General features: G+C 39.3%; 1 protein-coding gene across 4 annotated transcripts in view; it reads left to right on the top strand.

Moving 5' to 3' along the window:
- DGKH (diacylglycerol kinase eta) overlaps positions 1-16,240 on the top strand; it is a 265,194-nt gene that overhangs the window by 166,742 nt on the left and 82,212 nt on the right. For all 4 annotated transcript variants that reach the window (XM_075128739.1, XM_075128731.1, XM_075128734.1 and 1 more), the window contains exons 5-6: positions 9,132-9,236; positions 9,563-9,695. In XM_075128739.1, the coding sequence (XP_074984840.1) occupies positions 9,132-9,236; positions 9,563-9,695 (238 nt within the window). The remainder of the gene's footprint in view (positions 1-9,131; positions 9,237-9,562; positions 9,696-16,240) is intronic.

The raw sequence follows: 16,240 nt of genomic DNA, 5'->3' as shown, positions 1-16,240 counted from the left end.
CTACAAAATTAGGTCTACTTTATAGAAGTCGATTTTTAGAGATTGATTTTATATAGTCGATTGTGTATGTCCCCACTAAGCGCATTAAGTTGGCGGAGTGTGTCCTCACCACCGTGGCTAGCATCGACTCAGAGAGCGGTGCACTGTGGGAAGCTATCCCACAGTTCCCGCAGTCTCCGCTGCCCATTGGAATTCTGGTTTAAGCTCCCAATGCGTGATGGCAAAAACATTGTTGTGGGTGGTTTTGGGTACATGTTGTCAGTCTCCCCACCCTCCCTCCATGAAAGCAACTGCAGACAATTATTCCGCGCCTTTTTTCCTGGGTTACCCATGCGGACGCCATAGCACAGCAAGCATGGAGCCTGCTCAGCTCACCACTGCTGTTGCGAGCATTGTAAACACCTTGCACGTTATACTGCATCATTTGCAGAACCTGGCTAAGAGACGACAGCACAAGGACGATTGTGAGGAGGACATGGACACAGACGTCCCTGAAAGCATGAGATATGGCAATTGGGATATCATGATGGCAGTGGGGCTGGTTGATACAGTGGAAGGCCGATTCTGGACCTGGCAAACAAGCACAGACTGGTGGGACCTCATAGTCTTGCAGGTATGGGATGATTCCCAGTGGTTGCAAAACTTTTGCATGTGTAAAGCCACTTTCCTGGAACTCTGTGAGTTGCTTTCCCCCACCCTGAAGCGCAGGAATACCAAGATGAGAGCTGCCCTGACAGTTGAGAAGTGAGTGGCGATAGCCCTGTGGAAGCTTGCAACGCCTGACTGCTACTGGTCAGTCGGGAATCAATTTGGAGTGGGCAAATCTACCGTGGGGACTGCTGTGATTCAAGTAGCCAATGCAATCACTGACGTTCTGCTATCAAGGGTAGTGACTCTGGGAAATGTGCAGGTCATAGTGGATGGCTTTGCTGCAATGAGTTTCCCTAACTGAGGTGGGGTGATAGATGGAACACATATCCTTATCTTGGCACCGGACCACCTTGCCAACCAGTACATAAACTGCAAGGGGTACTTCTCAATGGTGCTGCAAGCACTGGTGGATCACAAGGGACATTTCACCGACATCAACGTGGGATGGCTGGGAAAGGTGCATGACACTCGCATCTTTAGGAACTCCGGGCTGTTTGAGCAGCTGCAAGAAGGGACTTATTTCCCAGACCAGAAAATTATTGTTGGGGATGTTGAAATGCCAATAGTTATCCTTGGAGACCCTACCCCTTGCTCCCATGGCTCATGAAGCCATACATAGGCAGCCTGGACAGTAAGAAGCAGTTCAACTGTAGGCTGAGCAAGTGCAGAATGGTGGTAGAATGTGCCTTTGGACGTTTAAAAGCTTGCTGGCGCTGTTTGCTGACTAGGTTAGACCTCAGCGCAACCAATATTCTCATTGTTATTGCTGCTTGCTGTGTGCTCCATATCTGTGAGAATAAGGGAGAGATGTTTATGGCAGGGTGGGGGGTTTAGGCAAATCGCCTGGCTGCCAATTTTGAACAGTCAGACACCAGGGCGATTAGAAGAGCACAGGTAGGCGCGCTACACATCAGAGAGGCTTTGAAAACCAGTTTCACGACTGCCCAGGCTACTGTGTGACAGTTGTGTGTGTGTCTGCTGTATGCAAACCCACCCCCTTCATTGATTTTAATTCCCTGTAAGCCAACCACCCTCCCCACTTCGATCACAGCTGGCAAAGGAAAAAAAGTCACTATTCTTTTGAAACCATGCATTCTTTCTTTATTAATTAAAAAAAAATGGGGAGATAACTGATAAGGTAGCCCGGGTGGGCTAGGGGAGGAGGGAAGCACATGGCACATTGCTTATTGTAGCTACACTACAAATCAAAACTGTCTGAATGACAGCCTTCTGTTGCTTGGGCCATCCTCTGGAGTATAGTGGCTGGGTGCCCGGAGCTCCCTCCCCCCCTGCATTCTTGGGTGTCTGGGTGAGGAGGATATAGAACTTGGGGAGGAGGGGCAGGTGGTTGTACAGTGGATGCAGCGGTGGTCTGTGCTCTTATTGGCTTTCCTGCAGCTCCACCAGACACCTGAGCATGTCCGTTTGCTCCCCCATTAGCCTCATCATTGCATCCTGCCTCTTCTCATTGCTCTTTCCTGGACTCTGCCACTGAATGCCTCCATGCATTCAGCTGTGCCCTATCAGTGCGGGAGGACTGCATGAGCTTGGAAAACATGTCATCGCAAGAGCTTTTTTTTCGCCTTCTCATTTGCGATAACCTCAGGGATGGAAACAATAGGGGAAGCATAGAAATATTTGCACCTGAAGCTCTTCCAGCTTGGGACCTAGGTTTTTTTACTTTTCTGTAAAGCACCTAGCATGTTGTATGCCATACAGATAAGGGTAAGTGGAGGTACTACATTGATTGCTATGGGAGATCATGTTGTTTAATATTTTCATTAATAATCTAGAAAGAGGAAGAAATATGTAGATGACACAAAAATTGAGATGTACTAGAAACATCTGAGGACAGACCCTGCCAATGTAAGAATGGCCACACAGGGTCATACCAATGGTCTATCTAGCCCAATATCCTGTCTTCCCACAGTGGCCGGTGCCGGATGCTTCAGGGAAATTGATCAAGTCGCAGCTTCTGGCAGTCAGAGGTTTAGGAGCACCCAGAGAATGGGGTTGTGTCCCTGACCACTGTGTCTAATAGCCATTGCTGGACCTATCCTTTGTAAACTTATCTAATTTTTTTTAACCCATTTATACTTTTGGCCTTCACAACAACCCGATAGTGAGTTACCCAGGTTGACTGTGTGTTGTGTGAAGAAGTACTTCCTTTTGTTTGTTTTAAACCCGCTGCCTATTAATTTCATTGGGTGACCCCTTGTTCATGTGTTATGTGAAGGGGTAAATAACACTTCCTTATTTGCTTTCTTTGTATCATTCATGATTTTATAGATCTATGTCATATCCCCAGTCATCTCTCTTTCAAACTGAACAGTCCCAGAAAACCTATAAGGAATGGAAGATGGGATGGATTAGCAAGGAGAGCTACCTTTTGGAGGACAGAAAGTGTAGGAAAAAAAGTGAGAACAGCCAAAAGCCAAGCAGAGTTAGACCTTGCAAAGGAAGTTAAAACCAATGGTAAAAGGTTCTATAACCATATAACTAAAAAGAAAACAAGGAAAGAAGAAGATGGACCACTAAACACTGAAGATGGGGTGAAGATTAAAGATAATCTAGCCATGGCCCAACACCTAAATGAATATTTTACCTCAGTTTTTAATAAGGGTAATGAGGAGTTTAGAGGTAGTGGCAGGAATGAAAGTGAGGATATGCAAGTAGAAATTATCACATCCAAGGTGGAAATCAAACTCACACAGCTTCATGGGACCAAATTGGGGGCCCCAGATAATCTCCATCCAAGAATACTAAAGGAACTGTCATATGAAATTGCAAGTCCAATAGCAAGGATTTTTAATGAATCCAAAAGTCAGGGGTTGTACCTATTTAGTACCTATTTTTAAGAAAGGGGGAAGAGTGGTCCAGGAAACAACAGGCCTGTTTGACCTCAATCATATTGAGGTTTTGTCAGAAATTTTGAAAGAGAAAGTAGTTAAGGACATAGAGGTAAAGAGTAATTGGGATAAAATATAACATGGTTTTATAAAAGTGGATCGTGCCAGACAAACCTGATCTTTTTCTCTGAGAAGATAGTTGATTTTTTAGACAAAGGGAACTCAGTAGATTTCAGTAAGGCATTTGATACAGTTCCACGTGGAAAATTATTAGTTAAATTGGAGAAGATGGGGATTAATAAGAGATATGAAAGGTGGCTAAGGAACTGGTAAAAGGGGAGACTACAACAGGTCATATTGAAAGTAAAACTGTCAGGCTGGAGGGAGGTTATAGTGGAGTTCCTCTAGCATCGGTCTTAGGACCAATCTCATTTAACATTTTCATTACTGACCTGGGCACAAAAAGTGGTAGTGTGCTAACAAAATTTGTGGATGACACAAAGTTGGGAGGTATTGCCAATATGGAGGAGGAACAGAATATCATTCAGGAAGATCTGGACAATCTTGAAAACTGGAGTAATGAATGGGATGAAATTTAATAGTGCAAAGTGGAAGGCCATGCACTTAGGTACTAACATCAAGAACATAAGAATGGCCATACTGGGTCAAACAAAAGGTCCATCTAGCCCAATATCCTGTCTTCCAACAGTGGCTGATGCCAGGTGCCCCAGAGAGAATGAACAGAACAGGTAATCATCAAGTGATCCATCCCTTGTCGCCCATTCCCAGCTTCTGGCAAACAGAGTCTAGGGACACCATCCCTGCCCATCCTGGCTAATAGCCATTGATGGACCTATCCCCTATGAACTTATCTCGTTATTTTTTGAACCCTGTTATAGTCTTGGCCTTCACAACATCGTCTGGCAAAGAGTTCCAACGACTGACTGTGCATTGTGTGAAAAAATACTTCCTTTTGTTCGTTTTAAACCTGCTGCCTAATAATTTCATTTGGTGACCCCTAGTTCTTGTGTTATAAGAAGAAGTAATAACACTTCCTTATTTACTTTCTCCACACCAGTCATGATTTTATAGACCTCAATCATATCCTCCCTTAGTCATCTCTTTTCCAAGCTGAAAAGTCCCAGTCTTATGAATTGCTCCTTCAAGGGAAGCTGTTCCATACCCCTAATCATTTTTGTTGCCCTTTTTCTGAATCTTTTCCAGTTCCAATATATCTTTTTTGAAATGGGGCGACCACATCTGAATGCAGTATTCAGAATGTGGGTGTACCATGGTTTTATATAGAACGAGTATGATTATTACCTATCCCTTTCTCAGTGATTCCCAACATTCTGTTTGCTTTTTTGACTGCCGCTGTCCATTGAGTGGATGTTTTCAGAGACCTATCCACAATGACTCCAAGATCTCTTTCTTGAGTGGTAACAGCTAATTTACACCCCATCATTTTATATGTATAGTTGGGATTATGTTTTCCAATGTGCATTACTTTGTATTTATGAACATTGAATTTCATCTGCCATTTTGTTGCCCAGTCACCCAGTTTTGAGAGATCCTTTTGTAGCTCTTCGTTGTCTGCCTGAGACTTAACTATCTTGAGTAGTTTTGTACCATCTGCAAATTTTGCCACCTCACTGTTTACCCCTTTTTCCAGATCATTTCTGAATATGTTGAACAGGACTGGTCCCAGTACAGACCGCCTGGGGACACTGCTATTTACCTCTTTCCAATCTGAAAACCGAGCATTTATTCCTTCCCTTTGTTTCCTATCTTTTAACCAGTTACCAGTCCATGAGAGAACCTTCCCTTTTATCCCATGACTGCTTACTTTGCTTAAGAATTTTTGGAGGAGGAGAAAGACCTGGGTGTATTGGTTGATGGCACGACGACTAGGAGCAGCCCAATATTATGCAGCTATGAAAAAGGCTAATGTCTAAGAAAGATGAATTCAAACTGGAACAGGTGCAGAGAAGGGCTACAAGGATGATCAGAGCAATGGAGAAGAGACTCAAAGAGCTTGGGTTGTTTAGTCTAACCAAATGAGGGCTGAGGGGAAATACGATTACTCTCTATAAATACATCAAAGGGATAAAAACCAGGGAGGAAGAGGAGTTATTTAAGCTAAGTGCCAATGCTGACACATGGATGTAAAGTGGCCATCGACAATTTTAGGCTTGAAATTAGATGAAGGGCTCTCACTATCAGAGGAGTGAAGTTCTGGAACAGCTGTCTAAGGGAAGCAGTGGGGGCAAAAAACCTAACTTGCTTTAAGACTGAGCTTGATAAGTTTATGGAGGGGATAGTATGATAAGACTACAATGGTATATGGCCCACCTGCGACTGCTAGTAGCAAATATCCCCAGTGGCTGGAGATAGGACAGAGCTGGGGTGGGTTCTGAATGACTACAGAGAATTCTTTCCCAGGTGTCTGACTGGTTGGTCTTGCTGACATGCTCAGTGTCCAACTGATCATATTTGGAGTTGGGAAGGAATTTTCCCCCGGCTCAGATTGACAGAGACCCTGGGGGTTTTTGCCTTCCTCTGCAGCATGGGTCACGGGTCACTTGCTGTTTTAAATTAGCGTAAATGTCGGAATCTCTTTAACTTAAAGTCTTTAAATCATGATTTGAGGACTTCAGTAATTCAGCCAGAGGTTATGGGTCTGTTACAGGAGTGGGTGGGCAAGGTTCTGCGGCCGGCAATATGGAAGTCAGACTAAATGATCATAATGGCTCCTTTCGGCCTTAAAGTCTATGAATCTCTCTCTCCTCCTATGGAGGCTGTTCCATGTCCCTAATAATTTTTGTTGCTGTTTTCGGTACTTTTTCTCTTCCAATTCCAGGGAGAAGAGAAAAAAAATACAAATACAAATTGAGTAGGGGAGCCCATCTGTGGAGTAAGGATTGAGTAATAATAGAAAAGAAACTAAATATGATGTTGCAGTGCAATACCATTGGAAAAGAGTCATTGTTGAAATAATGTATTTGTATGTATACTTTAAAGTGAACTGAGAGCACTTTATTTCTGAATTAAAGCATCCACACAGAGGTTTAATACACTTTAAATTTAGTCAAATGTAGTCGATTCAGCTTACCTTTTGTGAATATTCCCATATAGAGGGGCCTTCAGTATAAATGGAGAAGAGAAGGATGGGGTATTGTATGGTACCTAAGATCATTCTCAATCCCAGGAAACCCCTTAAGGATAGAGAGAACCTGAATTCATAGCTTCATTGCTTCTCTTGGTTGGAGGTCAGAAACTTAATGTTATTCCAGCATAGGTATTTTTATTTCATATAACATCAGGTTGTCTTTTTGTTTTGTATGTCTGGCTCCCTTACAATAACCAGACTGACTGTTCCTTGAAGCTTGTTGTTGGAAGTGTGCGAAGCAGAAAGAATATAAGTAGATTAGTCTTCATAGCCTTTTACGTCCTGTATCTACAAATATGTGGGGCTCTTCCAACTTTCCAGTGTGTTTATTTTAATAGCTCTAATAATAATTTATCTAACATTCATATGTAGCCATCAATTGTATAACTTAATGACTCTACTACAGCCTGCTGTAACTTATATGAACAAATACTAAATAAAAATGTATTGTTACAGGAATATCTGGTATGGTTATACATGAGTTATTTTGGCAAAGAGACTTTTTGTCCCTTTCAATTAAGGGATTCTATGTGAATGATATTACTAAAGATAAGAGATCAGTGATATATATGTATTTTATCTGTATTTTTTTGGAAAGATTATCAAGGGTTTTTCAAGAGGAACTTTAAGGAGCAAAGGTAGTTAAATGTATTTTTGGATTAAATGTGTTTCACTACACTGTCTGTTGGTAGTCAGAAGGCAGGAATTAACATGAAATGCTCTGACCTAGCTGTGTGACCAAGGCAGCCTTGTCCTTACTTTAAAGCTATAAAAGGGTATCTTTATTATGATATCGTACAGTATATTGGGAAATAAAGACTGGGGGAAGTATTTGTACAAATAATATCTATGAGTTCAATGAAGCCCGGTGCTTGTTATTGGAAACATTATGGTTTAATGACTTTTTTGTGCTTCATTTGATGAGCTGTCATAGAAAAACATTTTGAAGTAATAAAGCATCCATTTGGCTCCTAACAAATGAGAGAAGATGTGCTCTTTGCATTAACTCTTAGTCAGGAAGAGAAGTGGACAGATGTTAATAAGTCTTATCAAAAAAAGGGTGGGGAAGACTGAAGGAAATAGAAAACAGAGTGGAGTCCTTCAGTTTCATGTGCAGCTTGTATATTTAAAAAAAAAAAAGCTTAAAGGTTTGTGCTGCCCTTCCATGTGACTTGTAGTCTGCTGTGTTTCAGTTAGGTTGCTTGTCAGATATATTAAAGTGCAGTTCAGCTTAATGAAGAACTGCATAGCACAAACCAGGAGCAGAGGCTATCTCGTGGTGACCGGGTGAGTAAAAACAGTTGTAAATAATTACTTACTAATGTATGTATTGTAAATGTTACAAGAACATTATAACACCATGAGAGAAAATTAACAGTTTTCCTGTGGTTTATGCCTTCGCTTTACTTAGATAATTTCCAAATGTAGGCAATATGGACAATGAAATACATGTTCAGACTGAACAAGGTTTTATTTTTATTTTTTAATTTTTGCAGAAGAAGCAAATGACTCTTCTTCCTTTGGCTGCTTAGATTTTTATTTTAAATTCCTTCATTGTTCTCAAAGCAACTACAATATCTATTTTAGTGTGGTGCTCAAAATAATTTCTGTGGGAGTTAGCTGATAGTTTTTGGTGCCTTTCTGTTATTTTTAATTGTTTATCTACTAGTGGGGGAAGAAAAAAACACCTTTACTCTGAATCTCCAAGATTCAGCAGTCTTCAGATTTCAAGATGAATACAGTCTCTAAGATCTAAATCCAGACTACTGAACCCTGCACAACATCAACCTGTTCCAAGAGCGCACTGAAGCTCTGCATAGGCACCATTGCATAGGGTTTGAACTGTTTGTTTTTGCTCTGTCTCTTTTGATTATACAGCTTGTGTAGGTGTATTCCTATATTAACTCATAAATCAAGTTTTTATATTTGATTACAATAATTATGTAAATACAATGTCATCACCAATGTTGAAATGAGAAATGCGCAGAATGTTTATGAATCTCCGGCTTTTGTGTATCAGTATGATTTGTCTTCGCCTACAGTAATTATAGACTTTGCAGTTGCTATAATGTTGTTATGAAACAGAACTGACATCTGTTTAAAATAATTTATGGAAAGATTTATTAGCAATTTTAGAGCTTTGCAGGGAGTTTTACATTTAAATATGGATAAAGAGCTGAAAAAGAGACATAATTAATACATTTTTTTTAAAGCCCATGTGAAAGCCTGATACAAAACCTGGGAATTTAAAATGAGAAAAGTTCACTTTGCCATTTTAAGACAGTGATTTAAAAAAAACCACAACTCATTGATATTCAAGGTTTTCATTATCATATAGTTTTAGGGTATGCATTTCACTTGCATTATCAGAGAGAAAAAATTGGCTTGTCAGATGTTACATTCTGTAACGATCTCTCCTATCTATGAAATTCAGAATCATTACATTGAGAAGTCTTTTTCAGATAATCACTCCATTCCGGAGGCTAATATTGTGTGCTGAGAACAGAAAAGAGATGGAGGACTGGATCAGCTCACTGAAGTCTGTACAGTCTAGAGAACATTATGAGGTAAGATAATATCCCTTTCAGTGCATGTTGTTCTTCTTTCAGGATAAATATTGATTTAATATACCAAGCTCTATGGTATGCAGAACCCAAGACATACAGTCTTGTGGAGTGTGAAAAACCTGTAAGGTTAAAATGCAGTTTCGTGTTAAACCTTTATTTTACCAGTACAATTCATGCTACTATGGCTCTTGGTTTTGAGAGAGCTTTTAGTCTCCTTTACTTCTCCACATTGAATTTTCCAGCATAAATATGGAACTCCTAAGTACTTGCAGTTTCTGTAGCTGTGTTCTGTACTTGCAAATTTGTCTTAACTTCTCCCTTACTAGACCGCACAGTTTAATGTGGAACATTTCTCAGGGATGCATAACTGGTACGCCTGCTCCCATGCCCGACCTACCTTCTGTAATGTGTGCAGAGAAAGCCTCTCTGGAGTTACTTCTCATGGCCTGTCTTGTGAAGGTAAAGTCAACATATTTTTCCTTACAATGTCCCATAAGCTAATAAAAAATTAAGTCTAAGTCTAAGTACTGAAAATGTTATGGAGTAAGAAGAAACCTACTCATTGCTATAGAAAGGAACCTTTCTGTTGGTTAGAATAAATGCGAACAATATGACACGCATTATTCACACTCTGGACGTTATTTTCTAGTTCATGTCAATATAAAAGGTTCCTCCTGCTACAAATACCGTTTTGTTTTTTTTTGTATGTGCTTGCCTGAGTGTAAGGTTTTTGAGAAGATGGGATTACTTTGATTTGCACTTTAAACATGATGTGGAGCAAAAGTGCAACATTTTCTTTCCTCTATTTTCAGAATTGTTATAGCATTCCTTTAAAAGAAAAGAGGAAAAAATAAAAATATTGTTAGTCTCTCATCGGCAAAAATCTGGAACAACAGTTAACTCCTTAGTTGGGTCCATGACCTTATTTCTTCCGAGTTTTTGTCTGATTTGCTGCTCTCTTGCTGCTGACTGATATTGTAGTACAGGCAGGGAGGGTAAAATGTGCTTCTTCACTGGTCATATAATAGAAAAAAAATGATTTATATGTTTTTCATAATTTGATAATTAAAGAGCTAATATCCAACATAAATAAAAAATGGGATGGGTCTAAATGTTCACTGTTAAACTAGAGTGCAGGAATTATCTAGTACAGGCACATTTCTATAATAACCTTGAAAATATTCAGTTTTATTTTATCATTTATTGGCTTTCCACTGTAACTTCTGTGAAAACTTCAGTGATATGTCTACCTTGTTTCCTGGAATGTGGCAGTAAATTAAGTGTCATATATGTCCTTATGGAATATATATGACATTTACACACACGTTTTGGTATTGCTTTTTCACTGGGAAGAAAACTATGTTCTAAATACTCTTTATAATAATGGTTAGACCTGTAATTACAAAATAGTTAACTGCCCAGCAAACTCTTGCTGCTGTATAATAATGTAAATATGGTAATCAGTTATTACACGGTATATTATACAGAAATAGATTTTAAATTATATGTTACCTAACTACCTATAGAATTCTGTTCCTGTTATCTGTACTCAGTGCTACATAGCTAGTAAACTGTGCTAAATCCAGTGTCAGGTCCCTGTCCTTTAGTATTCACCATCTGAAGGCATCCAGTGGGGTGAAACTGTCTGAGGACATTGTTATGAATATATATGTAAACCCCAAGGGGATTCCCTAGATTCTTGGGGCTCTGTGTGCTGGTAGCTCAGGGAGAGGCACACTGTCACTGGTAGGAAAGGGAAGACAAGGGCAGACTCAGAGTTTGCTCAGCACCCAGTAGGGAGTGAGATGCCCTTCCCTGGGAGCTCAGGAGAGGGAAGCATTTTTGGAGCAGTTTGGGCCAGTCAGGGAAAGGGTAGGACTGGCTGGGGGAAGGGGCTGGTGAGTCCCAGGCCTGCTTGCAGGGTTCAGTCTCCTCTTCAATTTGTCTAACTTGGGTACATTACTGAGTATGAAGTGGTGTTCAGGGTCGGCTCCCTCCAGCTCACACCAAGTTACTTCTCGTAATCCATACTGGGAATTTACTCATTTTTCCTGGGAAATCAGCAGGGGTAAATGTAAGGTCTGAGTTTAAAAGACAGGATCCTTCCTGGCAGGGTCACCAGGGCAGCTTGGGAGGTCACCAGCACACAGAGCTCCAGGAATATGGGTAATCTCCCTGGGGGTTGCGTATATCACAGAAGTTAGTGATGGTGTAGCTGACTCCCACAGTCACTGCTGTTTATCATTTCCCATTTAATTTCCCTAGTCATTCAGATAGTTTTCAGTCATTCATGAAGTTTTTAGGGGACGCAATATCTAATGCTTAATCAGAATTCAAATATATTGCATCTACTATGTCCCCTTTAAGAGCTAATATTCTACTTATTTAATAAAAAAGAGTAAGTTTTTTCTAGCAAGAATTATTTTTTGTAAGCTCATGTATTTCTCCTATACTCCATGATTCGGTGATTTCAACTTTTGTAGTCCATTGTCCTCTAGCTGTTAAGTACCTTTGTTTTTTGCTTCTTAATGTTCTTATAGTTAGCTAGGACTGGCTGTTACATTTACATCAATGTAATTGCCAGGATCGCTCTTTTTTCCCTTTTTGAAAATTAATATTACTTTTATTTTAGTTTTCGGTTACTTCTCAATTTCTTCATGATTTTTAGGTCTAATTCTTAGTGGTAGAGTAATTTGTTTCTGAATGTCCTTTGGATTCTAGAATGTATATAATCTGGACAGGTTTATGTATGTATATTCAACTATTCTTTCACCAGTTTCACCTGTTCTTAATTTATATTTACAGAGTCTTCCTTCCTTTCTAATCATTCAAATATAATTTAATCTTATTGAGGGCAAATTTCATAAAAGGAGTATCTCAGCTAGTCATTAAATTAATCTTTCTAATTTATCTATGGATTGACTCTTTTTAGTATTGCAGTATTTCCACCTCATCTCCTGATATTGTATACCTGTAAAAGCCACAGTTAATCCCCTTTAATTTATTTGGCTAACAAGCTCATTTTGGTTGTTTGCTTTCCTGGACTTTCTTTGTAAGTCCTACATGACTAAGTCCTTGCTTTGTTGTCTCCCTTGTTTGTTTCCAGAACATTTTTTTAAAATCTGATGTTGCTTGAGCTGTCCTTTGTAATACCATGTTGGCCATTTCTTGTACTACACAGTCTTTTTATCAGAGGTAATGTAGGAGGTATGATGTCTTTTAGGAGTAACCCAGAAATCTTCAATGCCACTTCTTCCCATTACATCTTACTCGCTTGTTTCTTTTAATTTGCTAAAATGGTCATGCGTGAAATTTGACACCCATGTACTTCTGTATAATTTCTATTATACCTAATAATCATTTCTATGCTAAATTCAATTAGTGCATGGTCACTGGTTCCAGGCTTCCCTGTTGTTCACATGTACTCAGTGATTTTCTCCTTATCAGTAGATCCAGGATGTCTTCCTTCTTGTTGGTGTTTCTGCTTTCTGGCACATGAATTGTCTTTTGTGTAACTTAGATTGTTTGTATTCTTTGATTCATGGTTAGCTGTATTTGTTACCTTGTAGCTAAACAAAATTCTCTCAATTAGTATCTTGCAGCTTAAAAACTTTTGAGAAATGGTCCAGTAATATTTCATTCCCTCCAGTCCTGCTGGTCTGAAGGTGTTTTTTTCCTCTTTGTTTAATTGTAGCTCATAATTATTTCTGCGATACAGTGCTATTCCTCCAGTTTTTCTTTCCTTTTTATCTCTAAGTACACTATCTACCGTTATCAGAATCATCCCACTAAATGTGATGCCAACAAGTCCAGATTTGCATCTAGCTGGTGTGAATAACATCCTGATTCCTATTGCATTTGTGCACAGACATTAGTAATACAGAAAAATTCATGATGTGCCTTGCTTTGAAATTCCATGCAGAATAATTTGAGTTAAGTGAAATTCTCATTCCCCATCCCTTCCAAACTTCTCTTTCCCTCAAAGTTGTGAAGTCTGCCTTATTTAGGAGTCTTGAATTTAGGAGGCTGGTTAAGTGTAGAGACAGTTTTCAGACAAAGAACCATAATAACCCACAGAACCCTAAGAATGCTCCTTGGCCTCAGTCACTCACCACTAATAAGTTTAGTATTTATTGGTGCTTCTGTACTCCTGTCCATATCACTTTCTAAGGAATATTGCTCTTATGTGTATTCTGAATACAAATAGAGTAAACTCAACCCAGGTTTAGTTCTGAATATAGCATTAGAGAGAGTCGATAAATTTTTCATAACAGAGCTAACATTGACAATTCAATGTCAGTCATATCTGGTAAGTTAAAGACTTCAGTGCAAATGAGACACTTTCAACCTTATTTCTTACACACACAAATTACATTAACATTTTTAGGTTGCAAAGTCAAACAATCAAAAGTTAGGAAATGTCAGAATTAAGGTTGTCTGTGCAACCTTAATCCATCCCCCTGGTGGTACCTGTGTATTATGAGACTGTCTTCAGTTACATAATCACACATTTTTTCCATAGGACCCTTACCTCATTCAGTGAACACGGTGGACCTCCTCTGAGGACGAATAAGGATTTTGTTGTGTAGGAGGCTGTGGGTGGTAGGACTTCTGCCTCGTTTATTGTAGAAATTGGAAGTGAATGAGGCAGTGGATTGTACGAAGAGAAAAGATCATTAATTGAATGCTGCCCTGGAGGGTTGGATTCTATGTGATGCTAAGCAAGTCACTTAAACAAAACTTTTCTTGGTGGTCACTAATTGCGTGTTCCTCATTTTCTGGGCACACAACATGAGACCCTGGGGTCTGATTTGTGGAAGTACTGAGTGCTCACAGCCTCAGCTGAAGTCAATGAGTGGAGAGCTTTGAACATATATAGTACTATGTGTTGCTAAGTGCACTGAAAAATCAGGTCCTAGACATCTCAGTTTGGGCATCCAAAATTAGTGGATGCTTTTGACTGTATTCTCTCTGTACCTCAGTTCTTCATCTATAAAATGGGGGTAACACCACCTCCTCATCTCACAGGGTTGTTGTGATGTGAAGATAAATTTCATTAATGTTTCTGGAGCACTCAGATTCTATAGCAATGAGTGCCATAGAAAAGTCCATAAGGAAATTAATAGTTGTGTATTCAGAGCAGGGTTTGAATAGTATGGATTAAATAGGGCTAGGGCCACACGTTGAACACTGCAGATAAAAGATAACATTGAATAGATGCTTGTTATTTGTGCATTGTCCATCCTGTGCACTGAATGAGCCCGGGGTCCTGTGGGGAAAATATAGTATGTGATTTTATAATTAAAGACCATCATAATGCATATGCACAGGGGGGTCGAATCAAGGTTGCAGAGGCAACCTTAATTGTGGCATTTCCTAATATTTGAATGCCTGACTATTCAATCTTAATGTTTTAACATAGTTTTTGTGGGTGTAGTATATAAATATTTTGTTATTGGCTGACTAACTTTACATGACAATGAGGAAGCTAACAAGGGATCTCCAAATTATTTTCCTAAACAGGTTTACCTAATACAGGCTGCAATTGGAGTGCTTTGAATTTTGTTGTTTTCATGTCAGTGTTTGAATCTCTTTTCAGTGTGGATTTTTAAGCCCAGTATTCTTGGTAACAAAATAATAGCTTCTGTGGACTCTCACAGGACAACTGTTTGTTTCTTGACAACATAAACTATGGGTACCAGAACAGTGATCTCCTTGTCAGTTTCAAAAGTTTGGCTTTAGCTTTTGAAGTCAGGGAAAACATTCCCAAATAAGCAGCTGTTCTTTGAAAACCACCAAAAAAACCTTTTAGGACAACAGAGAGGCTTGGCAGGACATGCAGATTTTTCAATGCAGTATAATTAATAAATCAGTCAAGAAAATGAAATATCTTTAATGCAAAACCATGTTATAACAGGTTTCAGAGTAACAGCCGTGTTAGTCTGTCTTTGCAAAAAGAAAAGGAGTACTTGTGGCACCTTAGAGACTAACCAATTTATTTGAGCATGAGCTTTCGTGAGCTACAGCTCACTTCATTGGATGCATACCGTGGAAACGGCAGTAGACATTATATACACACAGAGACCATAAAACAATACCAGCAGGACAGTGGGGTGGGAGGGGGTATTGTTTCATGGTCTCTGTGTGTATATAATGTCTACTGCAGTTTCCACGGTATGCATCCGATGAAGTGAGCTGTAGCTCACGAAAGCTCATGCTCCAATAAATTGGTTAGTCTCTAAGGTGCCACAAGTACTCCTTTTCTTTTTGCATGTTATAACAGAGATGTTTGTTTTCAAAGCAAGAGGTCCCATGACAGTGTATTATTTCTCTAGCTTTATTTCTATTATACCTCATAATTGCTATAGATTTTAATTATTGTATCTGGCAACAGATGTTGGTGCAACTGTGACAATGCTGACTAATTAAATGGTCTACTTGATTGCTTTTCAGGGAAAAATGTTATATATTACAGTTAATCAGAGAACTATACCAGACAATTTATACTTTTTAAAATTATACTATATATTGTGAATAACCTGGTTTCTGACTGGCTGCATTTTTCCTTTCCTTTCCTTTTAAGCTTTATCAGAAAATTGTCAGTTGACATCCAGAGATATACAGAATGCTACAGAACTCATTTATTAATCAGCCCCAGTATCATTTGAGATAGGAGCGTTTAAAATGTCACATTTGCAAAGCTCTACGTTAGTTATGGTTGAATTCCACTTTTCTTTATAAATGTTATCTTTAAATGGTGGCATTGCTAAAAGGGACACTATGAATGAGTTCATAATTTAAAGAAATTGCAAGTCTTCTTCCCCATTATTCATTTGTTCTTTTCCAAAGGTCATTGTTCCCACCACCCTTATTTCTGACAGTGTTTAACATACAGGATGGCAGGCATTGTTTTTTGGTAGTGGGTGGGTTTATAGATGTGGCTGTCTTTAGGCAGTCTTATTTGAAGATGGACAAGAGGCAGGGTGTTCAGAGAGCACATGTGA

Source organism: Caretta caretta, chromosome 1 (genome assembly GCF_965140235.1).
Source record: "Caretta caretta isolate rCarCar2 chromosome 1, rCarCar1.hap1, whole genome shotgun sequence".
Lineage (NCBI taxonomy): Eukaryota > Metazoa > Chordata > Testudines > Cheloniidae > Caretta > Caretta caretta.
The sequence above is the reverse complement of the archived record's forward strand: the minus strand, read 5'-3'. Positions and strand labels throughout refer to the sequence as shown.